The 26,377-nt window shown below is 36.7% G+C and overlaps 1 protein-coding gene across 2 annotated transcripts in view; it reads right to left on the bottom strand.

Moving 5' to 3' along the window:
• The window catches only part of LOC126465379 (MORN repeat-containing protein 4 homolog), a 40,479-nt gene extending 22,649 nt beyond the window's left edge, over positions 1 to 17,830 (bottom strand). Inside the window, exons 1-2 of one of the 2 annotated variants that reach the window (XM_050096302.1) lie at positions 17,715 to 17,830; positions 6,532 to 6,724 (exon numbers count right to left, since the gene is read on the bottom strand). In XM_050096302.1, the coding sequence (XP_049952259.1) occupies positions 6,532 to 6,724; positions 17,715 to 17,724 (203 nt within the window). In that variant the 5' untranslated portion in view covers positions 17,725 to 17,830. Of the gene's footprint in view, positions 1 to 6,531; positions 6,725 to 10,562; positions 10,660 to 17,714 lie in introns of those variants that run through there. The other variant, XM_050096301.1, reaches the window with a different exon arrangement.
• Positions 17,831 to 26,377: the final 8,547 nt, after the last annotated feature.

Here is a 26,377-nt window from a genome sequence, read left to right on the forward strand (position 1 = left end):
CAGCTTTCTGGAAATTCCATCGAACATGCGAAGCTGATCGTATGACAGGAACTGTGCAGCCAATTTGTATTATTACAGGTCTGTGTTGGCTGTGAGGAAAGGCATCTATCACTTTCCTTGTGGTGTTGATGTGAAAGCCAGTTTTGTTGCAGCTAACAAAGCATAAGTCAGGATTTGAATCCTTGTCCCAAGCAGCTGACCTGAAAGTGCCTTAATCTTTGGCATCAAACACTAGATGAAGATTATTCTCTTCGACCTATTCTGCAAGCATGCTCCCATTTTCATCATTTAGAGAGTACTTCCAAAGTTTGTGGTGACTATTTAAGTCTCCTATGTAAATTGCAGGATATTCTGCTGTGTGTAGGACAACATTGGGCCATGTTGTTTTGGGTGGTTTGTAAACATTTGTAACAGTAATGCCGTGCAATTGTATGACAACTGTATGTATATCTGCCTCCACACTTACAGAAATCAGTGAAGCTTCATTTATGTTGTTCCGGATGTACGTAGCAATTCCATACACCTCGTGGTAAGTTACACCAAGTGGAGAATATCCAGGAATTCAACCTCGGCTTCGGAATATTTCTTCGCTGGAAACTCGAGTTTCAATGGCAACGACATCGATATTGTTGTCCAGCAAAAATTTTGACAGGTAGTCACACTTTGCCCTGCTAATGCTTTCGATATTTAGTTGAACAAGTCTGATAGTTGGTCCAATGTTTCATGTTAATGAGCTCTGAAAAGAACTGTTTCTGCTATTTAGTTGATATGTCATTGCCAGGAGATCCTATGGATACTCTGGCTGCCTGTAATCACTGTTGCTCAATTAGCACCACCCAGGAGGCACGTGTAGGGTATTTTAAGGTTAAACCTATGGATGTGAGCAACGCTACCAGTATTGATTACTAACTGGTCACCACCAACGTTTGTTAGCTAACAACACCATCTAGCACATCTACTTCTTTAGAACCAAAGTGACATGCAGAGTTGACAATAACTGGAGTATTACATATAACTGAGTCTTGAATTATTTTCTTTATTGTCATTTTAGATTCATTAATTACTGTGTCATCTGCTAGCTAAAATTGGTGGCAGTTGATAATCATTCAATTCAAGTCAATGTATTTTGACTTCTATTGGTTCAGCTGCTCCGATCAGGCAGCTTGCTGCGAGTCTTCTTAGAACACCATATTGTACACCATATTGTGTTATGTTTGTTACTGCCTTATGGAAAGGCACAAAAAATGCTGTAACGTTGTATGTTTCTTTTGCACTAATGTTACAAATCTTTAGGATCTGTTAATATGTGATGTACAATCTTTACATTTTGACAGAAACAGTTTCTCAACCTGCTCTGCATTAAACTAGTGGTGCCATATCTCATGCCCTAAGATGATTGACTGTGCTTCTGTGTATGACAAGGACATCAGCCAAATTTTGCCATGTATTAGACTACTGATTAAGTAACAAAATATGTATTGATTACCTGGATAAAATGCTGGTCTTTGTAAACCATCATAGCAGAAACTGCATTGATCATTTATTAGTTATCTGAATAAATTGCTGGTAACACAGTCTTTATAAAGACCACCTATGTTGCATTGACCCATATGATAGCAATAAAACAGACATGATTGCTACATCAATGAACTAAGCCCCCTAGTAATCTTACAGAAAACCTAAGGATTCCAAGGTCCAACCAATAGTCTGAAAAATTTACACTACTTACAGTCAGTATACCATCTCCAATTGGTTCCTTCAAACTTTCACAGAAAATTTCCACAATAAAAAAAATAGGATTACTGCTTGTAGCTATGTAAGTAAAGAGTTACACCAAATCCAAACACTTCACTTTTCCTTGGTTGGTTGGTTGATTGATTTAGGGGAGGGTACCAAACACTGAGGTCATCGATCCCATTGGTTTAGGGAATGATGGGGAAGGAAGTTGCCTGTGCCCTTTCAAATGAACCATACTGGCCTTTGCCTGAAGTTATTTAGGGAAATCATGGAAAACCTAAATAAGGATGGCCAGATATGGATTTGAACTGTCATTCTCCTGAATGCGACTTCACTTTTCCATGAAAACGAGTACAGTTTATTTATTAAATGAATCTTTCACTCTCCAGCAGAATGTGTGCTGTTTGAAAACTTATCGGAAGTTTAAAACTAAGGTCAATGAAGTATTTATTCAACAGAAAGCTGCTGTGTAATTTAATACAATGCTGATAACTGAACATCCTGTACAAGCTTCTTCCTTCTGTGCAAGTATGTATACTCCATAATGGTCCTTTTCTTTATTCTGGTATGAAAGTACACACAAGGTCACTTACAGACATCCAACAGGAAATTTTAAATCTCCAGATATAAAAAAAAGTAACAAAATACCTTATTAGCCACTCCTCCTACGGTATGTCCATAATTAAAGTTCCACTTCCGAAATGCTGCAGAAAGAGAACCACTGCTAAATTTGAACAGCAAACTATTGATGCAGGGGGAAACAGCTGTTCCCCAGTTTACATCCAATATGCCCAAACATGACTGTCTCCATGAAGAATCGCATGCTGCTGGTAAAGCTCTTTTACAAGAACAGCGACTGTGCGCCATTAGCCTTGCAGACATTCTGGGCAGTGAGGGGTATGGAAAAGGTGTTGGTTGAGTGTCTGCTAAGGCGTTGAGAAAATAATTACAAAATTCAAAAAGACAGGTTCTTCTGAAGCGCATTGTGGCAGAGGGAGGAAAGCAGTTGGTCTGACATCTATCAATGATGTGGCCACAGCATTGCAGGAATAGTCAGGCAGTCACGTGCAAACACACAGTGCATGACAAATTGCCCGAATGTTGGACCTGCTTGTGAGGCTGGTGCATAAAATCCTACAAAACATCCTGCATTGCTATCCATACAAAATCACCCATGTTCAGGGGTTCCTTCCCACTGATTTGCCTGCAAGACAAACATTCAGTTTGATATTTCTTGCTCACATGGAAGTGGACAATGACTGGCCATGGAACATCCTGTAGACAGATGAGCCCATTTCCATCTCCAACGGCCTGTTAATAGGCAGAACTGTATAATATTGGGAACAGAAAATCTGCATGCACATCAACCAATACATCTTCATTCTGAATAAGTTGAGAGTTTATCATAGGGCCATATTTCTCTGTGGAGATGAGTTCTGCAGGTCCTGTTATGAGTACTGTCACTGATAAATGCTATGAGAGACATTTGCACACCAATGTTATTGCAACCTTTCAGTAACAGGGACGTGGCATAGACTAATTTTTACACAAGATGGCACTCCTCTGCACATTGCACAGCCAGTGAAGTGGCTGCTGCACATTCATTTAAGAAATTCTAGAATTATCAGCCATTATATCCCTACAGTCTGGCCATCCAGACCTCCTGATCTTAATCCGCGTGACTTCTGGCTGTCGGCTACCGGAAAGATGCTGGGTTCAGTGCTCCAATTACAAATGGCTCCAATTATGAATATAGCTATATTGAAGGCCTGCATTGCATAATGCATTCTAAACATGACCCCAGGACACTCTAATCTGTTGTGGAACACGCAGTTTCTCAATTTCAACTTGTGGTGGAAACCTTCTTGAGCCAGTCTCACAACAATTAGAAACCAATGTCATTTTGCTTTTTATGCAGCTTTTGGCCCATGACAATTAAAAACTTACATTGTTTTGCTTTTTATGAGGTTTTTGGTCCCAGGACAATTAAAAATCAGTGTCTTTTGTTTTTTATGCAGTTTTTGGCCTCAGGACGATTAAAAACTAATTTCTCCTGTATGATGCAGTATGACCTTACTGTGGTGGATGGACTTACCTAAATAAAAGTGCCACAGCTGTTGACTGCACAATTTGTGCAGTTATGCACATTGAAAGTACAGATGGTGCAATGTGCAATTAAAGTCATGGCCATTGTATTGTGATTCATCTGTTATTTGAGGCCAATCCCATTCATGTTAAGATGCTTACCAAGCCATCTACTGATAAAATTTTCATTAATTTTTGTTCCATAACATTTCCCACTGCACCAATAACACACTTTTAAAATTTGATATCATTCTGAACAGTCGTTCGGTTTATACAGTGTTTTGATACTGGAACTTTAATTATGGACACACTGTATAACTTATCAGCAGAATATTTGGACTCAGGGATGTAAAATCCAGTTACCACTAACGTGTATACTAGATAAGTTTTTAAGTTTTCCAATACATGAAAAATAATAAGAGTTTACAAAATCAACAGACATACATTAGTGTGTACTACACTGAAGCCCCAGAGAAACTGGTATAGGCATGCATATTCAAAATAAAATATGTAAACAGACAGAAAATGGTGCTGCAGTGAGCGACGCCTATACAAGACAATAAGTGTCTGGCACACTGTTGCTAAAATGGCAGCTTATCAAGATTTAAGTGAGTCTGTATGTGGTGTTATAGTTGGCACACAAGTGATGGGACACAGCATCTCCGAGGTAACCATGAAGCGACCATTTCTCGAGTGTACCGTGAATACCAAGAATCTAGTAAAACATCAAATCTCTGACATCACTGAGGCCATAAAAAGACCCTGCAAGAACGCAACCAATGAAGACTGAAAATTGTTCAATGTGACAGAAGTGCAACCCTTCCACAAATTGCTGCAGATTTTAATGCTGGGTCAGTGTGTGAATCGTTCAATGAAACATTAACGATATGGGCTTTCGGAGCCGAAGGCCCTTGATGGCTGCAGGACACAAAGCTTTATGCCTTGCCTCGGCCTGCCAACACTGACATTGGACTGTTGATGACTAAAAACATGTTGCCTAGTCAGATAAGTCTCGTTTCAAATTGCATACAGTGGATGGACGTGTACGGGTATGGAGACAACTTCATGAATTCATGGACACTGCATGTCAGCAGGGGACTGTTCAAGCTGGCGAAGGCTCTGTAATAGTGTGGGGAGAGTGCAGTTTGAGTGATATGCAACCCCAGATATGTCTATATACACCTCTGATGGGTGACACATATGTAAGCATCCTGTCTGATCACCTGCATTCATTCATGTCCACTGTGCATTCCAAAGGACTAGGGCAGTTTCAGCAGGACAATGTGACACCGCACACATCCAGAATTGCTATAAAGTGGCTCCAGGAACACTCTTCTGAGTTTAAAGACTTTCACTGGCCACCAAACTCCCCAGACATGAACATTATTGAGCATTTGTGGGATGAATTGCAACGTGCTGTTCAGAAGAAATCTCCATCCCCACGTACCCTTATGGATTTTTGGAGAGCCCTGCAGGATTCACGGTGACACTTCCCTCCAGCACTACTTCAGACATTAGCTGAGTCCATGACACATCATGCTGTGGCACTTCTGCACGATCATTGGGGCCCTACATAATATTAGGCAGGTGTACCAGTTTCTTTGGCACTAGGGCGTATGTCATAGTATAAAGAAACAGCACCTGAAGAGGAACAACAGCTTTTCTGCAAAATAACTGTTTTTCTCCTAATATACCTGTATACTGGTCAAAGTGTTGTAGAAGAAATTCTTATAATTGTCAGTGGAGTTGATTGGATCTAACCGTAATTTGTTGCTGGCAAACTTACAGAAGTTATAAGATGAACACCAATGAATGTGAAACAAGGTTAACGGAATGTAATTTAATTAAATCAAATGCAGCTGAGGGAATCATACTAGGAAATGAGACACTAAAAGTAGCAAACAACCTTTGTTATTTTAACAGCAAAACAACTCATTATGATCAAAATAGAGAGGATACAAAATGCTTAATGGCAACAGCAAGAAAAGTAAGTCTGACAAATAGAAATATTCTAACATCTATTATAAATTTAACTAATAGGAAACATTTTCTAAAAGCATTTTTCTAGATCATAGTCTTGTGCACAAATGAAACAGTTTAGACAAGAAGAGAATAGAAGCTTCTGAAATGTGGTGCTACACAAGAATGATGAAGATTAGATAGGTAGATAGAATAAATAATGAAGTTGGTACTGATTAAAATTGGCATCGTTTGTGCTATTTATGCAAAAATGAAGAGGCTTAACAGCATAAACTAGTGTGGTATACTGCAATATACCAGTCTTTGGACTGAATACCACAGCAACAACATATTTTACAGTGCAATGTTGGATTCTGCTGTTAATGTATAACTTGATTCATTTTACATTCCTGGAGGCTCTTTTTCATGATAGCAACTACAGGAAATGATTTGTGAGTAAATAAATGAATCGACAAATGAATGCCGGCACACACGTAAAGCACACCTTACATTTGAGCTAATTAAATTGGATTCAGTTATTTACATTATAATGCCATGGAAAACTGTACAATTAAAAACATTTTAAATTAACCATCAACCAATCACATTTTTTCCCCACTTAGTTGTTGTTAAGAATTATAATTCAGTGTAAAAGTACAGAATGAATTTTAGACATGTAATAAATTACAATATGCTAGAACAAAATTTGATCATGATACTAATGTAAAAGTAAGAGTATTTACTACTCACTTTGCGCCATCTGGAAATGTCATAACACCAAGGCCTGAGCATAAGCCATTTTGAAATCCACCATCATATCGAGTCCCATCTGGCATCACAAGATGGCCCATGCCATGTTTTTGTCCACGTTGACTCCAGTCTCCAACATAGCGTGTCCCATCTTCATATCGATAGGCGCCAGTTTTTACAACTCCTGGCAGTACTACAAATTAAAAAAAAAATATATTAATAATAATAACAAATTCTGTGACCTTAGAGTATAGCATACTTTGAAGTTGTTTCATGTAATTAACAAGGAGTAACTGAACCTTAATTTTCTGTCAGATTCCTCGTTGTGTTGAACACAAAATTCTGCTTGGGAAATAACAATGTTTTGATATGAATAGCATCCCTTCTGTTTTGTTATAAGTTATCTTAATAACAGACAATGGTACATAACAATAAAATTGCGTCACAGTTTCAAGGGTTAGTTGAGCAATATAAGGATGTGTGTTGTCTTGCTAGAGAATCACACCTCTCCTCTGAGATCCACGACGTCTCTCTCTCATGACTGGCTTCACCTTGTTTAAAAGCAAATATGAGTAGTATTGGCTGTTCATTGTATGCTGCTCTTTGAGATAATCACAAAATACTGGACCTTCAGCATCCCAAAACACTGTCAACATGACTTTTCCTGCTGATGCTTGGGTCGTGAATTTTTTCTTGAGAGGTGAGATGGTGTGCTTCCACTCCATGCTTTGTCTTTTTGATTCTGGCTCATAGTAGTGAACCCAAGTTTCATCATTAGTTAAAATTTTGTTGAGGAAGTGCTCACCTTTACTTTCATAATGTGCCTTTAGCTATGTGCACACTTTCAGCCTTGTTTCCTTGTGTAGTCGCGTCAACTCCTTTGGGACCCGTCTTGCACATGTTTGGCGGTACTTCAGCTTGTTACAGATAAAGTTATGAACTGTACCAGTATTAACTTGAATCTTATCAACTATAATTTCCACAGTCACATGGTGGTCAGCATGAATAATATCACTAATTCAACTTTCAACTCAGGGAGTTGAAACTGCAACAGGTCAGCCAGAGCAATGTTCGTCAGTCACTGAGTCGTGACCATTTTTGAACTGCTCTACCCACTTGTAAAAATTTGCACAATTCATACAACTTTCACCATAAACTTTAGACATTCTAGAGTATATATACACTGGTTTCTCAGCTTCAGCAAGTAAAGAATGAATAACAGAATGTTGTTCAACTAATGTGGACGTTTCATGCAGACTCGCCATCTTGAAATGTATTTTTGAGGTAATAAACAAAACAATGTTGATACATTAGCTGATCAGGGCCCAACCCAGTGATGCCAACTTAAAGCTATAAATGTACCACACATGCCCTACTAACAGTTTTTTCCCCAGACCAATTTGTCTCTTTAATTATTGAATGACCCTTGTACTTATATTCCACAATTTCAAATAAATTAAAATTATATGCTGATGTCAGGTACAGGCACTAAAGGTGATACACTAGATGAAACACTGTATGTAAAAGTTGCCCAGATGAGCAACTAAAAACTAAGAAAAACTGGATTTCATGTTCTGCCAATAAATAGGTCATTGATATGGACTGTATAACATGGCAAAATAGCATCAGTGTGTAGATGAGGATAGATCATTACTCATCAAACATAAGAAGCACAGAGTAGCAGACAGGCACACAGAAATGAGGAAAATTACTTCGGTTTCAAAGTCCATCCTCAGGGCTAATAGCCTGTAGTAATCCTCGTACAGGTAGAATATGGAGATACTGGATCTTTCCATTTAACTCAAAACTCATCCCAAGATGTAACTTATAATGTGACAGAAAACATCATCTCACTAGTACATATGTTATCAAGTGTGCTGCTGTCACTAAAGGAGACTTCAGTCATCCAACAGTTGATTGGGAAAGTTGCAGTTTTGTAAATTAAAGGCTTGGCAACATATGATCAGAAACAGTACTAAATGCCTTCTTTGAAAACTACCTAGTATAGATAGTCTGGAAGCTCATTTGTGATGGAAATATGTTGCATCCAATGGCAAGAAACAGACCTGACATCTTTGAGGATGTCCACATCAAAACTGGTATCAGTGAGCATGAGGCAGCTGTAGCAACAATGATTACCAAAGTACAAAGGGCAACTGGAAAAAGTATTAAGATTTATATTAGATTCTCTCTATGAGGTGCTTGACATCATTAACTCAGGGCAGGAGCATGTACAGAAAATGTGGCAGAAGTTTAGAAGGATATTTAACCAAGCACTGATTAGATATGTGCCTAGTAGAACAGTGCAACATGGGAAAGAACCTCCACGGTATACAGTCTCCTTATAGAAACTTCTAAACAGGCACTGACTGCTGCTATACAGGCACAAAACACAGCATAGGGTTATAGGCTAAGAGATGCATTTGGTTCTCAAAAGGAAAATACAAGCTTTCACAGATTATCACTATCTTCTTCATTAGGGGATGACTGTCTGTGAGGAGCAAAGTCTGCTTCCTGTCCTGTAGAGTGGCATTCAAACATGTCACTGATCAGGTGATGATGTTTGGGTTTGTAACTTCCATTGCCTGTGTCAGGATTTACATGGGTGGAGGAAATCGGCAGTGTGGCAGTACACCCTCCCTCCCCCACTGGGCTGCAATGGAGGGTGAAATGATAATGGAGACCCCCTCCTCCCCCAAGAATTACCTATAGTATTAAAGATATCAATTTTTGATTGTATTTCTTTGAAGCTGCACCATCTCAAGTGCCTGTTACCAGGCACTACTCAAATTATAACCTCCATCTCTGTTACCACACTGCACTTGTCTACCATGTGCCAAGTGAAAGGGGGGAAAATTATGTAATGCAGAAAATCTGTACCATGTCATATTGCTCCCACGCATTGTCTTATTGGGATTTTGTAATAAGAGTAGGAGAAATTTACATGTGAAGTAACATTTTAAACAGGGGCAGATGTTATACTTGTCATCCAAGGGGTGCCTAGAGATGAGCACTTGAGACTAAGATTCTTCAAGGCACTGCAACCAAAAATCTTAACCCTTAAAGATAGGTGTTGCTGGGGGGGCATACCAGCACAGTTCCAGTTTCTTACATTTTTGCATATGAATGCCGCCCTCCACACGACATAACACTACCGAGTGATGCTATCTGACCAATGATGAGCTTGAATGCCACTACAAAGGAAGCAGATAAGGTCCTGGAAGACAGTCATCTCCTGACAAAGCAGATGCTGATAATCTCTGAAAGCTCGAGTTTTAACTCCATTTTCACATGGCCTAAACTAAGGGTAGATTTTACGAAAGAATGTCACAACAAAAAATTTGGACAATCTTCTTCATATGCAGGTCTGCAGCCTTGACACATTTTACAAAAGAACACACTGTTTAGGTTTACTTCACCAGTACCTCATCTCCTGCCTACCAAACTTCATAGAAGCAAGCCTACAAAAACTTTCAATACTAGCACTCCTTGAGGAAAAGATATTGTGGGGATAGACTCAGCCACAAGCCACAGGATGTTTCCAGAATGAAATTTTCACACTGTAGTGGAATGTACACTGATACAAAACTTTCTGGCAGATTAAAACTCTGTGCTGGACCAAGACACAAACTCGAGACCTTTGCCTTTGCGGGCATGTGGTCTACTTACTGAGCTACCCAAGCACAATTCACAACCCATCCCCACAGCTTCACCTTCTGCAAGGAAGTTTCGTATCAGCGCACACTCCACTACAGGACAAAAATTTCATTCTGGAACACATAATTTGTTGTAGGATGTAAAATTTTTCATTCACTTGCTGTTGTTGGCCAATTTGGACAATTAAGTCATTATCAAGTACACACACAGTATTTCCACTGAACATACAATAGGAGATTTACATAAATTAATGTATCAGTTCACCTGCAGAACCATACATGAACTCTGGCAGACGCTGTTTATAGAGGTAACAAGTGTATAAGTGGAAGTTCCTATATGATAAGATGTTCAATGACCTGACGTACACTTCATACCTGAGTTGTATCGGACATGGTTCTTCCATGTTGTTGTTGTTGTAGTCTTCAGTCCAGAGACTGGTTTGGTGCAGCTCTCCATGCTACAATATCATGTGCAAGCTTCTTCATCTCCAAGTAGCTACTGCAACCTACATCCTTCTGCATCTGCTTAGTCTATTCGCCTCTTGGTCTGCCTCTACAATTTTTACCCCCATGCTGCACTCCAACACTAAATTGGTGATCCCATGATGCCTCAGAACATGTCCTACCAAACCATCCCTTCTTCCAGTCAAGTTGTGACACAATTTCCTCTTCTCCCCAATTCGATTCAGTACGTCCTCATTAGTTACGTGATCTACCCATCTAATCTTCAGCATTCTTCTGTAATACCACAGTTCAAAAGCTTCTACTCTCTTCTTGTCTAAACTATTTATCATCCATGTTTCACTTCCATACATGGCTACACTACACACAAATACTTTCACAAAAGACTTCCTGACACATAAATCTATACTTGATATCAACAAATTTCTCTTCTTCAGAAACGCTTTCATTGCCATCACCAGTCTACATTTTATATCCTCTCTACTTTGACCATCATCAGTTATTTTGCTCCCAAAATTGCAAAATTCATCTACTACTTTAAGTGTCTCTTTTCCTGATCTAATTCCCTGAGCATCACGTGATTTAATTTGACCACGTTGCATTACCCTTGTTTTGCTTTTGTTCATCTTATATCCTCCTTTCAAGATACTGTTCATCCCATTCAACTGCTCTTCCAGGCCCTTTGCTGTCTCTGGGAGAATTACAATGTCATCGGCAAACCTCTAAGTTTTTATTTCTACTCCATGGATTTTAATACCTACCCTGAATTTTTCTTTTGTTTCCTTTACTGCTTGCTCAACATACAGACTGAATAACATCAGGATAGGCTACAACCCAGTCTCACTCCCTTCCCAACCACTGCTTCCCTTTCCTGCCCCTCAACTCTTATAACTGCCACCTGGTTTCCGTAAAAATTGTAAAAAGCCTTTCGCTCCCTGTATTTGACCCCTGCCACCAACATAATTTGAAAGAGACTATTCAACTTGACACTGTCAAAAGCTTTCTTTAAGTCTACAAATGATAGAAACATTGGTTTGCCTTTCCTTAATCTATCTTCTAAGACAAGTCATAGGGTCCAGTATTGCCTCATGTGTTACAACATTTATACAGAATACAAACTGATCTTCCCCAAGGTCAGCTTCTACCAGGTTTTCCATTCGTCTGTAAAGTATATGTGTTATTATTTTGCAGCCGTGACTTATTAAACTGATAGTTCAGTAATTTTCACACCTGACAATATTGCTTTTCTTTGGGATTGCAATTATTATATCCTTCTTGAAATCTGAGAGTATATTGCCTGTCTCATACATCTTGCTGACCAGGTGGTATAGTTTTGTCAGGGCTGGCTCTCCCAAGGCTATTAGTAGTTCTAATGGAATGTTGTCTACTCCTGGGGCCTTGTTTCAACTTTGGTCTTTCAGTGCTCTGTCAAATTCTTCAGGCAGTGTCAGATCTCCCATTTCATTTTCATCTATGTCATTTCCATAATATTGTCCTCAAGTACATCGCCCTTTTATAGACCCTCTATATACTCCTTCCACCTTTCTGCTTTCCCTTCTTTGCTTAGAACTGGTTTCTTGTCTGAGCTCTCGATATTAATGCAAGTGGTTGTCTTTTCTGCAAAGGTCTCTTTAATTTTCCCATAGGCAGTATCTATCTTACCCCAAGTTATTTATGCCTCTACATACTTACATTGGTCCTCTAGCCTTCCCTGCTTACCATTTTGCACTTCTGATCGATCTAGTTTTTGAGACATTTGTATTCCTTTTTTCCTGCTTCAATTGACTGCATTTTTATGTTTTCTCCTTTCATCAATTAAATGCAATCTCTCTTCTGTTACCCAAGGATTTGTATTAGCTCTCATCTTTTTACCTGCTAGATCCTCTGCTGCCTTCACTATTTCATCTCTCAAAGCTACCCATTCTTCTTCTACTGTATTTCTTTCTCTCGCTCTTGTCAATTGTTTCCTAATGCTTTCTCTGTATCTCTATCCAATATCTGGTTCTTTCAGTTTATTCAGGTCCCATCTCTTTAAATTCCCACTGTTTTGCAGTTTTTTCAGTTTTAATCTACAGTTCATATCCAATAGATTGTGGCCAGAGTCCACAACTGCCCCTGGAAACGTCTTACAATTTAAAACCTGGTTCCTAAATCTCTGTCTTACCATTATGAACCTTCTTCGACATGCTTCACAATATTTCTGTTTGTAGTCAATATGGATCATGCCAATTTTGATGTGTGGTTCCAGAAGTGTACTGAGAGATTAATTTACATGCTACACATTCTACTGCATGGCATGGTAGAGATACTATGTATGTGCTCATCAAAAATGGCCAATAGCAGCAAATTAACAAAAAATTTTACAGTGTGCAATCCATAATATTTTCTTTCAATAAACAAAAAACTTTATGCCAAAATGCTAGTGTGTCCTGTCTTACGATAGTGCTCAGGTGTGTGAGACCCACACCAAATAGTAACAATTGGCAGACACTTGAAGATTCTGAAACCATCAATCATATTGAATGCAAATTGGACTTTTCTTGTATTATATCATGAAAGCTGAAGGTCAAGGCAATCACATGGTTTTAGTAACTCTTGACTTCCAAAAAGCATGCGACTTATTGTGATATCAACATTATTATCAACAAAAGCATGATTATATGGGGTATCAAAAAAAATTTTGATCAAATGGTACTGTTACAACAAATACCTTCAGAAAAGAGTTTATAACATTTAAATTTATATTAGATGTTAACAGATTCCTTTCTTCAGAAATGCTTTTCTTACTATAGCTACTCTAGATTTTATGCCCTCTCTATTTTAGCTATCGTCAATTATTTTGCTTCCCAAATAGTAGAACTCATTCACTACTTTTAGTATCTCATTTCCTAATCCAGTTCCTTCAGCATCACTTGATTTAATTCAACACAAATCCATTAGTTTTGTTCTACTGTCATTGATGTTCATCTTGTAGTATCTTTTCAAGACACTATCCATTCCAGTAAACTGCTCTTCCGAGTACTTCGCTGCCTCTAACACAATTATGATATAATCGGCGAAACTCAATTTTTTTAAATTTCTTCTCCCCAAACTTTAATTCACTCTCCAAATTTCTCCTTGGTTTTCTTCACTACTTGTTCAATGTACAGATTGAGTAACATCAGGGATAGGCTACAACCCTGTGTCCTCCCTTCTCAAACACTGCTTCCCTTTCATATCATCCAACTTGTATAGCTGTCATCTGGCCTCTGTACAAGTTGCATGTTAACTTTCAGTCTCTGTATTTTATTTCTGCTGCGCTCAGAATTTCAAAGAGTGTATATTCAGTCAAATTTTCAGATGCTTTCTCTGAATCTACAAACTCTATAAACATAGGTTTGCCTTTTTTAAAGTATTTTTTAGGTAAGTCATAGGGTCAGCACTGCCTTGTGTGTTCCTAGATTTCTCCAGAACCCAAACTGATCTTCTCCATGGTCCGCTCCTACCAGATTTTCCATTCTTCTGTAAATAATTCATGTCACTATACTGCAAGGATGATTTATTAAATGGATAATTCGGTAATACATTTGTTAGCACTTGCCTTTTTTGGAACTGGAATTATTGCATTCCTCCTGAAGTCTGAGGGTCTTTTGCTCACGTCATACATCTTGCTCATCAGGTGGCATAGTTTTGTCATGGCTGAGTCTCGAAAGTATCTCAATAAGTCTGAGGGAATGCCTTTCCATCATGGGCTTTGTTTCTACTTAGGTGCCTAACAAAACCAGCATTATTGCTATTTAAATAAATGAAATTTGATTACTTGGAGAAAGGATTACTAAGTGAAGCACTGTACAAAAGCATTAATTAGAAAAGCAGTTTTACTAAGTATGTTGTCTTTCCCCATTCCAATCAAGACTGGAATGATGACCAAATCTAGGAATAAATGCAGAAAACCAAATAATTTCACTCATATGGAATATTTTAAATTACAATTAATAGTTATTAATAGTTCTGTGGATTTCCAAGTGCCAGAATTTGAGATTAACAGTCAGAAAATGGACCGAGACTCGAACTCGGGACCTTTGCCTTTCGCGGGAAAGTGCTGTACCAACTGAGCTACCCAAGCACGACTCACACCCCGTCCTCACAGCTTTACTTCTGCCAGTACCTCGTCTCCTACCTTCCAAACTTAACAGAAGCTTTCCTGTGAACCTTCGCAGGTTTGCAGGAGAGCTTTTGTTAAGTTTGGAAGGTAGGAGACGAGGTACTGGCAGAAGTAAAGCTGTGAGGACGGGGTGTGAGTCGTGCTTGGGTAGCTCAGTTGGTACAGCACTTTCCCGCGAAAGGCAAAGGTCCCGAGTTCGAGTCTCGGTCTGGCACACAGTTTTAATCTGCCAGGAAGTTTTACATTATGTTTGTTCTTTGCTGAGACAATCTTTCATCATCTCATAACATATGAAAAACTGTTGATGTATTTTACACACTTCCATTCACTTAGAACTTTTATATAAACATACATAAAACAGTTATGTATGAAAACACATGCACCTATTTATGAGGAAAATTGGCATTTGTCTTCTAAGGAAACTAATGGGATACAGCTGTTTTCATCTAGTAATTACCTTTTTGATCCAAAAGCTGACTTCCAAAAAATATGAATTTATGTAAACCAATCATCTAATATGAAATTTTTCTAGTGGATAATGTTTTCCATTAACATGAGTAATTATCTTCCTCAAAAGCATTTGCTTGGATATTGTGAGATAAGTGGTCAGAGTTGGTAGTAGAATACTACACAGAATGTAGTTATTACAAAAGTTATGTATCAATAACAGTTAAGTTCACAAGCAATAAAAAATATTATCTTAGAATAATGTTAATACATGTAACCACTACAAAAGGAACAAAATCTGTAGTATCTAAATTTTGTATCCTGTCCCAAATCTCAAAATAAGCGCTGTCATCAGGCACTTAGCTCTTCAACAAATTGTAAGAAGTTATAAGACAGTATTTGTCAATATTCATACTTCTAACAATTAATTTACTTTAATTTAAAAAGTGCCTCAAAAAGCCACAAATCTGAAATTGAATTGAGTTCCAAGAATCAATGACAAATATAATTTCTATACTCTACTTGAGTGCATCAAAGAATGCTCAGCTTAAAAATTAGTTAATTTTCTATAAACTGGAAACAAAAGTTAATGTGAGTATCTACTATGGAAGCAATAGCTAAATGATAAAATTTAGTAATCCAATGAAGGCAGTTCAGTTCAAAAGTATTCGTTACAGGATAAATATCAGTTTGCATTTTGTCATATATTTCCCAGTTACTTATTTCGTCCAAGAATCATTTTAGTACATTGTTCGTACACACAGTGTAGGAGAAGGGAAACATAATTAATTTATGATTAAAATAGTCATTGTGACTACACAGTCAACACAATCAAAGTGCATAATAATACAAAATTGATATTGCTTCTATATATGATTGTAGTGCCTATTAAGTGAGATTACATGAGAAACACAAAGTAAGTTATAATGTGAAGTGACATAACACATAATTAACAACATTTAGTAAATGAGGTTTACTTATTATGATGTTCCAGAAATTCAGAGACACAATAGAAGCAGCAGTGTTCAAGCAAGAACTGTTTCAACTTTAACTTAAGTGTATTTAATGTTGGTAGGCATTTTGAGTAAGAAGGCGTATACTTCCTGGTATATAAAATAACTCCAGTATGGAATACTCCTCTTTTGCATATGTTTTTACTTACCTTGTTTATCCCCAGCATTTTCAAGTGTACAAAAACATGCAGTTCACTTTAGACTAGTAGATAACAACAGCAAACTAGTATAAATGGAAAAGTGGTTGTGTTAATATTAAAGTTATGTCATTTGATGGTGTAAGATAAGACACAAATTTACTTCCTTTTGCATAGGGCTTTAACTGCAGCAGCATTTGTTTGTAATAGAATAACTGGAAAATATAGGGAACCATTGTTTTTAGAATACAGAAGCAGGATACGACAGATGAATAAATGAGATATTTAAGCATTCTCCTTCATGCCTACATTAGGGAAAACACATACATTCACTGACATATGTGAGGTACAAGACACTGTGAAAATCCAATACTGATGTTTAATGCATTCAGCAACTTTCGTGGAAGGTTCATGTTATTATGAAGTTTCAGATACTAGCACTTCAAGGGAAAACATATCTTCCTGTTAGTGTTGTGTGTTGCAAGAAAACGAAATTACCAATAAACTGCCCATGAAAATATCAGTATTATGGGCTGGCTTCTCTAAGCTAACATTCTCCACAAGAAAATACTATCATAATTTAAATCATATAACAATGTTATATAATTATGCAATACATCTTTTTGCTCTTTTATTCTCTCTGTTATGTATTCTATTGTTATTAAATACAATTTTATCATTTTTTACACTGTTCCTGACAATATTTAATTTGCGTTGCATATACTGAAATATGTCAGAATAACTTTTTGTTGCATTGCACACACTTTGTTGTATTACACAGTGTGTTTATTTGACAATATTCCATTTTATCTAGGTGAATAAATAAAACGAAATCGGGCCAAAACAGGTTGGCAGATATAATATTAAAATGGAAAATTACGTATTTATTACCTAACTTACATGAGGAGGACTATGTGAAATCTTACTTCCTAATGTGCTGGGTGTTTTTTCTTTCCCAGTAACTTTTTAAGTCATAGATAAGCCTCGAGTCTGAGGCTGAATACTGTTAGACTAAAATTACTTGGAAATACAGTGCAACACACAGTCACAGGATACAAACCACAACAAAATACTGTTCAAATTATACTTCATACAGAAAGTCAAATTATACTTCTTACCTATAAGTCAAGTTATTAGTTAAAATTATACTTCATACAGAAATAAGCTTCTAAGAAAATAAAAGTCTTGCACTATAATGATATAGTCCTTGCAGTTTTGAAGTAATTCAAATGAAAAATAATACAACTTAGAGAAATGCATAATATCTGCTTGACTATAAGATGTTTATTTTAAAAGTAACACCATTTTAACAAAACCATCTTACCATCAGCCATTGTCAGCAAGCAGTGGCAATGCTGCTTAGCTTAAACCAATACACCATTCAAGTGGAATCTCATTAGGCTGCACCTGTGAGTCTTCCCACTGCAGGCACAGGAAATAGATCAATATTTTCTCAATATGTGAATTAAATGATAGCTTCTATTCTGTTACATACAAAAAATATTTACGTATGTATAGACAAGAGACAAGAAAATACTAGTTTCTATCTATTATGCATGAGTGAAATCATTGATCTATGTACAATAAACAATTATTTTTGTTTCTTCTTGTCATAGTATTGAAAACATTTCATATATGTTCAATGGTTTCAATGAAAATACTCACTTCATCCAACAATTAATGTGAATAGGGTTTCACTCAGTGTGAAACATTTTTCTTTAATCTAAGATGCTTCCTACTTTGGAATAAATGCAAACTATAAAATCGATATTGCTTCAAAGTAACAACTCTCACAAATGAAACACAAAAGTTGCAGCACTTAACAAATTTTATATTTTATTATATTAATATTTGACTATAAAATATAATTACAGTATTAGACTGTGTGTACTTACTATTTAAGAATCACTAATTATAATGCCGCTGACAAACAGTTAACAGTTGTGATAGGCTTTTGCAATTAAAGACATTTTGTGCTGGATGGGAAAATTAAGAACTGAACTTTAAAAATGTTCCTCAGATGTAGTGACTGAATGACAAAATAATGAATAGGTCATAAGATAAGTTACCTAACTGAGTTAAAATTAACGGTATGTAACTCTGTTACACAAAAACTAGTAACATGAAGTCAATTTTTTAAGCTCCTATAAGTATAGGATAAAATACTGTATTGTCTCAACTGCTTATTATGACATATCCTGCTTAGGAGAAGATAACAAGCCAGCATTCCTTATCCTTGATAAGGACACAAACATGCTGGTGCATCTCAGCATACCAATTCTTGGAATAGTATCTGTGCTAGGTTTCTTTCTTTCTTTTTAACTGATCAGGTAAAGGTAAGTGGCTGGTTTTTTACATTTTTGTTTGTTGTTTCTGACATGAAATTGTCATTATTATAATACTTCTGCCATTGACAAGCTGGAAATCAAATGGCACATATGAGTATACCAACCAAAGGAAAACTAGCTTTTTCAGTCTTCCATATTTACTTCAACAATGAAAGTGAAAGGGCTGATAGGAGCATACATAGAAGCTCTTTCTTTTCTAACAGAAGCTTTGTAGAGAAGAAAATAGAAAAATTATGACAGGATTAACTTGAAATTGGATGGGGGTCAAGAATTAAAAGGTAAATTGCAGTATCTGACCACTGATGAGATACAAACATCTTAAAATATGCAAGGACTAATCATTAAAAAAGGATATTTAATATTGTAAGCCAAAGTCCAAACTCACTTGACTGCCACACCTAGATCAGCATCCACAAAATCTGCAAGTAGGACTTTAAAGTATTACAACACTATAAAAAAGCAAAAAGTGCCGAAACTGTTTATGAGGTGAATATACAACATCGCAAAATATAAAATAAATAGTATAAACAAAATATGAACATATTCTAAACCACTGAAGATGCCCTGAAAATAAAGGCCAAATGCATATGGCACACAAATTTTGTTTTATGCAGTTGTGATTAGACAGTCCCAAAGTAATAAACGATCAACGTACTGTGATATTTTATGGAACAGAGGGCAATGAGACTACAAAAATTGACGATACCTGATAAAAATTAAAGATTGCATGGTACCTATTTCCTGAGATTGTTTCCAGAAATGGCCTTAGCTCTAAACAGCCCTGATTTCATATAAGTGAAAAGAAAGGTGTGTATTATCATGCTGTGGTTGTGAAACATATATCTGTAGTCAAGAGGTTTTCAGTAGAGAATGAACATATAAAAGATTTCATTAATAGTTGAAAAACTATTTCAATAAATATTTTTCAGACTAAACAACATTAACTACTTAGGTGTTAGCAAACTGGACTATTTGGAAGCTCACCTTATAAAAAATGTCACCCCCTTAAGACAGCACACTGGTCACCTTGGAGCACTGTAGGTGATATAGAAATGGTACCAGGTAGTTGTGTGACCAGTCAGACATGTGACCATCTGTCACTGATGTAGGGTATGGCAGCAAAGTGGTGTGTATGTGCCAGTCAGAATGGAGTCAGTGCAGTAATATGAGTAGACGTGACAGGCTGGCAGAAAGGAGTTATTATGTTGGACATACCTGTGACTGTACATGAAATACCCTATTTGTTGGGGTATACATGCAGACTGTCCCATGTGTCTACAAGGAAAGATGTACCACACACAGCTGTGTGACATGGCATAACAGCAGTGGTTGTGTAAAGATTCTTACCAACAGCATGAGGGAGTGGTGTCACACTTTGTCAGTTCCTGCTATCACAGAATGCAGCTCCATCACAACCATTTTCTGTGCAAAAATTGTGAAGGAAACTGCATGCAGTGGACATTTATTACAATCAGGTACCTTGCAAAAGGCCTTGCTCACTGTAGCACTTAAAGCTGTACATCTTCAGTGTTCAAACAATACAGAATCTAGATGTTAGGAGACTGGTAGCATCATAGTGCAGTCTCACAATTTATAATTTTGTTTCTTTTTAAGTGACACCAGGCACTGAGTACACTAGCAGCCCAGTGTGGCATTTAATTCACATTTTATGTAGGCTGTAGTTCAGTTCAGAGGTGTTTCTGCAATATTTCATACCATTCGTTGCACCCACTCATTCATTTTACTGTGAACATTACCACAATGTTTATGTCAACATCTTGATATCCTAGGGTTGTCCATTTTTCTACATCTTCATGAAGGGTATGCTGTGGACACTCTGTCTTCCAAGATTTATTTATTTGTTTATTATTTTACATGTCTAGTTCTGTAGGTCTAAATTGAGGAGCAAATCTCCAAGGTCATGGAACGTGTCATTACATGAAATTACAACATACAAGTAAAAACAGATAAAATAAAATGTTTATGAACAAAAAAGACAAGGCATAAGCTTATGTAAACACAATCAACAGTATAACACAGAAATCAGATTAATTTTTCAAGGAAATGCTTGACAGAATAGAAGGAGTGATCCATGAGGAACTCTTCATTCAGCTTCAATTTGAAAGCACATGGATTACTGCTAAGATTTTTGTATTCTTGTGGTAGCTTACTGAAAATGGATGCAGCATTGTACTGCACATCTTTCTGCGCATGAGTCAAGGAAGCGCAATCCAAATGCAGATTGGATTTCTGCCTAGTATTAACAGAGTGAAAGCTGCTAATTCTTAGGATTAAGCTGATATTGTTAAAAAAAAATGAGAGACTTATGTCAGAATACCCAGACTAGTGAACAGGGGTTTACAAGAGGTTCATGAACTTACACCACTTATTGCCTGAACTGCCCATTTCTGAGAATGGGAAGAGTTACCCCAGAATATAACAACATATGTCATAAGTGAATGCAAATAACCAAAGTAGACTACTTTTCATTCCGAACTGTCACTTACTTCAGATACCATTTGCACAGCAAAAATGGCGAGCCTTTGAAAAAGATCCTGAACAAAGACAACAGCAGTCACATTCACATGGCTACACATATATGTTCCCAGTTTGACAAACATTCAAATACCTTCCTGCAACTCGACTGGCTCACTAAATGACTTGATCTTAGACCCCTAGAAGATGCCAGGGAGTAACTGGAACCGTGGGTGAAATGTAGCAACCAATGTCCTCACAATTTGGGAGCTGTATGGTATCTAATCATCAATGAGTGTCCCCAGCTGGATATGACATACTTTAAGAAACTTGTGGACACACTGCCTTGCCAAATTAATGCCACAATAAAGGCTAGAGGTGATGTTGTTTAGTATTAGTGTGAGTCTCCTAGGGGTCCCTAATTTTTTGACTAGCAAGCTGTCAATGTAATTTCTCATCTGCTTCCTTTTATTTTAATTGTTTTACTTCAAGTTTCATGCATTGATGACATAAGTACATCACAATAATGCAGAACAATTAATAACCTTACATAATCAGTACAAAGCTTATGGTTGGAGCAATTTAATAATAGTTACTTGAGTAATGAAGTATAAGTGATTACATAGTATTTTTACATAGGAATACTTAAAACTCGTCACAATTTATACAGTTATATTCACTGCCAAAATTTCTGTAAAGATTGGAAAGAGCTACCCATAATATGAAGTTTTAACTGTTTCTTAAATTTAGTCACGTCAGCAATGATAAATCTAATATAGCTGCTAGTGATTTATGCATGAATAATATACCCATTTATGTATTTAGCAGAGATTTTCTGCTTCTGTGCAAAGATCTTTTTACTTTCTGCATTATGATTGTAGTGTGTGTTATTCATTTTGTAAATTGTCTGATTCTTAGCAATGAGACACATAAGTAAAAAGAAAATGTATTGTCAAGAGATGTTAAGGATACCCATCTAATTCAATAACCACACCCATAAACATTTACTATCAAAAACAGTCTTGATCACAAATTATTTATTCCAGAGAACAGTTTCGACCACAACTGTGGTCATCTTCAGACCAATGAGTAAGAACCTCCTTCGGTGGTAAATGAAGTTCTTACTCATTGGTCTGAAGATGACCACAGTTGTGGTCGAAACAGGTCACTGGAATAAATAATTTGTGATCAATACTGTTTTTGATAGTAAGTATTTTTTAATAACACTGATCACTGCATACTCCCATAACGCATTCAAAAGTAATTAACATCCATAAACACCTAGAGGGGACACTAATCACAGTTCTGTTGACTCTCTTTTACACAATAAAAATTTTATTTGCTTATGGTCAGTTTCTCTTGAATATGACACCACAAGTGAAAGGAAATTGCCTGAATATGCAGCTGCAGTCATATCCGTGTAACATATGGATGTGATAGTACAAATTACAACAAACAATCTTTTACAAAGGTCAGTAATGTAAGTAAACTAATTTTTATTGTTGTCAATAGGTAATTTCAAAAAGTACATGTTTAGTTTATTTCACTGTCTTTTTCATGTGTTATCCAATCTTTGAACACTTTTTGATGTGTGAAAGTGTGTCTTGTGGACTTTGAACATAAAACCACTTGAAGCAAAGCAATTACAAACTTCTCCAAACAATGTTCTCATGACTCCAGATAGAAGTAAAAATATAGCAAAGTAAATTTCTTGGCTCATCCACTGTGGAAGGTCATTAATGAAGACACAGAACAGCAAATGACCAAGCAAGGAATTGTGTGAACTCCACGTGTCATGATACTACAGTTGGAGGAAGTACATTTAAATTGTGTAGTACTACTTTCTGGAATCAAGGAATGTTTTAACCCACATCTCTGTTTCCTTGCCTTCAAAAGGAAAATTTTATGTTTCGTACACTCAACAGCTTTGGTGAGGACATAAAAGTCTAAGCTTATCACAAAGAAAAATAATTTACTAGTAACCAATTACATGATTAGTAATGAAGATCTTGATCATGTCACATTATATAAGCATTTAGTGGTAAATTAACAAGCAATATGAAGTAGGACAAACATTTCAAATTGGTATTAAGGAAGGTGAATTGGAGAGTTTGATTTGTTTGGAGGAGTCTGATAAGGCACAGTGCATCTGTAAAGCAAACAGCACACAAGACTATGTTGCACGACTAATTCAAGAATATTGCTCCACCATTTGGAGATCTCATCAGGCAGGCATGTCAACAGCCAGTTGATGAAATAAGGGATGAACTGCTATGATTGTAAGAAGTTGGTACTGCTTGTATGAAAGTGTAACAGAAATGCTTCAGGAACTTAAATGCAAATGCTTGAAAGAAAGGCAATGTAGTTATTGTGAAACTCTGTTGGATAAATTTAACTCTGTATTATAGGAAGACTGTGCATTAATTCTGCTGCCATTGCTGTAGATCTTACATAGAGATCACAAGAATAAGATAATCAATGTTAGGTAACTGGACAGATAAAAAATCTATTCACTTAGTGTCAGCAGGAGAATACATATATAAAGATACTGAAATTTGCAAGCTTTCAGACCCAGTGGCTCCTTCTTCTGGCAGATGGGTTGAACGGGAAGGACAAAGGGTGAAGGAAAAGAACTGGTGAGATGTAGGAAATGGGGAGAGTTCGGAAATGGTGCCCAGAGCCCTAGGTCAGAAGTTTCCATCTCATTCCATCCAGTAAGTCTTCCCTAATCCAGGGTTCTGGGCAAGTTTTCCAAACTCTCCCTCTTTCCCACACCTCAATAGTCCTATACGTTCATCCTTCTTCCTTCCACTTCAAGCATGCTGCCAGCTGAAGGAGCCACTGGCTCCAAAACTTGGAAAATTTCAAAATATTCATATGTGGGTTGCTGCCACTGTTTGGTGAGTAGATTTTTTTTATCTATCCAATTACATTGCATTTACAAAAAATTATTATTTTCATTGCTGTAATAGATATTAGGATGCATGTAGAGTCATACAGACAACCATTTTCTCCTCTTTCAATATGCAAATGGAATAGGGTAAGAAATCACTAATATTTGTATGACTTGTTGCCCATCATGCACGGTTTCTTACAGAGAGTTGTGAAGTATATATGAAGATGTATATGCAAAAATTCCTAGTGACATTATATTATTTGTAGAGTCTAGGAATTGTTTAACAAACCAAAATATCCCTGCAAAGTGTCTGTAATGTTGCTGGAGGATACTTTACCTACTGTTAATCCTTACAATAAAGCCTCAGATAATACGACCACCACAAACAATAATAACAGGAAATGGAAGAAGGATAAATGTTCTCGTATACAATATTGTCTTAAAATTGTGACACAGAATGTAAGTCAGACAGATCGATACAGTAGATAGATCCTGCTTTACTAACAAAGACAAAATAGAAACCAAAAGTGTCGAAAGACCTAAGACAATATTCCACCGCAAATGGTGGTGCCTTGCAAGAAGTTACAGAATGAAAAAGTAAGATACAGTCCTATGCATGGGTGAATGAAAGGATAGTATCCATAAGATTCAAAGTAGAAAGAGTATATATCTCTCATTTCTGTAGCCACTGATAGTGAAGCAATAAGCTAGAGCCATCTGTTGGTGATGTAAGAAAAGCTTTTTATTAAGAAAGCAATAATTTATTCTTTCCTGGATAAGCTGTACAACCTCTACCATCAGTCACTCCAAAAATGCCAGAGATCTAACAACACATGGAGAGTAAGTTGAAACCTGATTTTTAAAATTGGTAGAAATAGAGAGAGAGAGAGAGAGAGAGAGAGAGAGAGAGAGAGAGAGAGATTTTATGAAGGTGCGTAGAATAGCTAAGCAAACTACATATTATGATATAAACAGATTAAAGGAGACGGATATTAAAAGAAAATACCAGTCAACTCTAGCAGAAAATCTACATAAATGTGAGGAAAAGATAGGAGGCTGATATCAAGCACATCTGGTCTTAAGTTAAGGAAACAATAAACATGGAAGCACCTGAAATTCTAGGCAAATAAAAGAAGTCAGATAAGGTGCGGTTGAATCAAGTGTGCCAGCAAAATAGAGAGAAGGTTGGCTAGGAAGAGTGGTTAGTAAATATGAAGGATCAAGAGTTAAAAGACTGCTATATCCGATTCAGGAAGGAAACAGCAACTATACTAAGGCAAGGGAAACACAAACAGTGCAAGAAGATAACAGAAGAAGCTGGAGAGGACTGTATCCACCACAGGATAAGAGACATGTGCCAAAAAGTAAAGAAAGTAGCACAGAAATATAACAAAAAAGAGACATTTATGAAAGATACATAGGGGAAGATCCTCACAAATGACACTGAATGGAATGGTGATAGGCACAGTACCTTGCAGAATTATTAAACTCTGATGACCCCACTGAATCTCTTCCATGTGGGTACTGTACACTGTATACATCAAAATGAAGATTCCAATGAAAAAGAGATATGTCAAATAATAAAAACCCTAAGAAACAATAAGGCTTTAAGTTAAGATAAAATTTCACGAGAGGTAATAAAGAACAGGAGACTGGTACTGGTTAAAATAATTATGAACCTGTTAAAGACTATTTGGGAATATGAGAGATTGCCAGGCAACTGGAAAATGGCAATAGCCTGCTCTATACCAAAGGTCAAACCCCTGGTATGTGATGATTCTAGAGGAATTGCACTAGTATTTACTTAAGAGAATGGTTCAAATTGCAAAAGGAATTATATAGGGCACTATCAGTGTAGTTTCAGAAGGAACAGATCAACTATAGACCAGTTTTTTATGCTTACAATCAGGCAGTTAACTGAGAAAGGTTGCGAACATAACACTAATATTCACATGATTTTTTTGTGATTCACATGAACTAACTATATCCTACACAGGGGCACAGTCACCAATGGCTTGAAAGCGTTTCAGTTTTCACAAAACTTAATACGTCTAATACAGAGTAAATATAACTACAGGAATGTCAGATCATTTTAAAATCATAACTGGTTTTAGACAAGGAGATACATTATCTCCAGTACTTTTTTATTCAATTTTAGAAAAGATAGACAGAGGACACCAAAAATTAAACGAAGCTGCAATAAAACTGAGTAAGAACACAATAAATCAAATTGTGTATGCAGATGATGTTTTTATAATAAGTGCTAGC

Source organism: Schistocerca serialis, chromosome 1 (assembly GCF_023864345.2).
Source record: "Schistocerca serialis cubense isolate TAMUIC-IGC-003099 chromosome 1, iqSchSeri2.2, whole genome shotgun sequence".
Lineage (NCBI taxonomy): Eukaryota > Metazoa > Arthropoda > Insecta > Orthoptera > Acrididae > Schistocerca > Schistocerca serialis.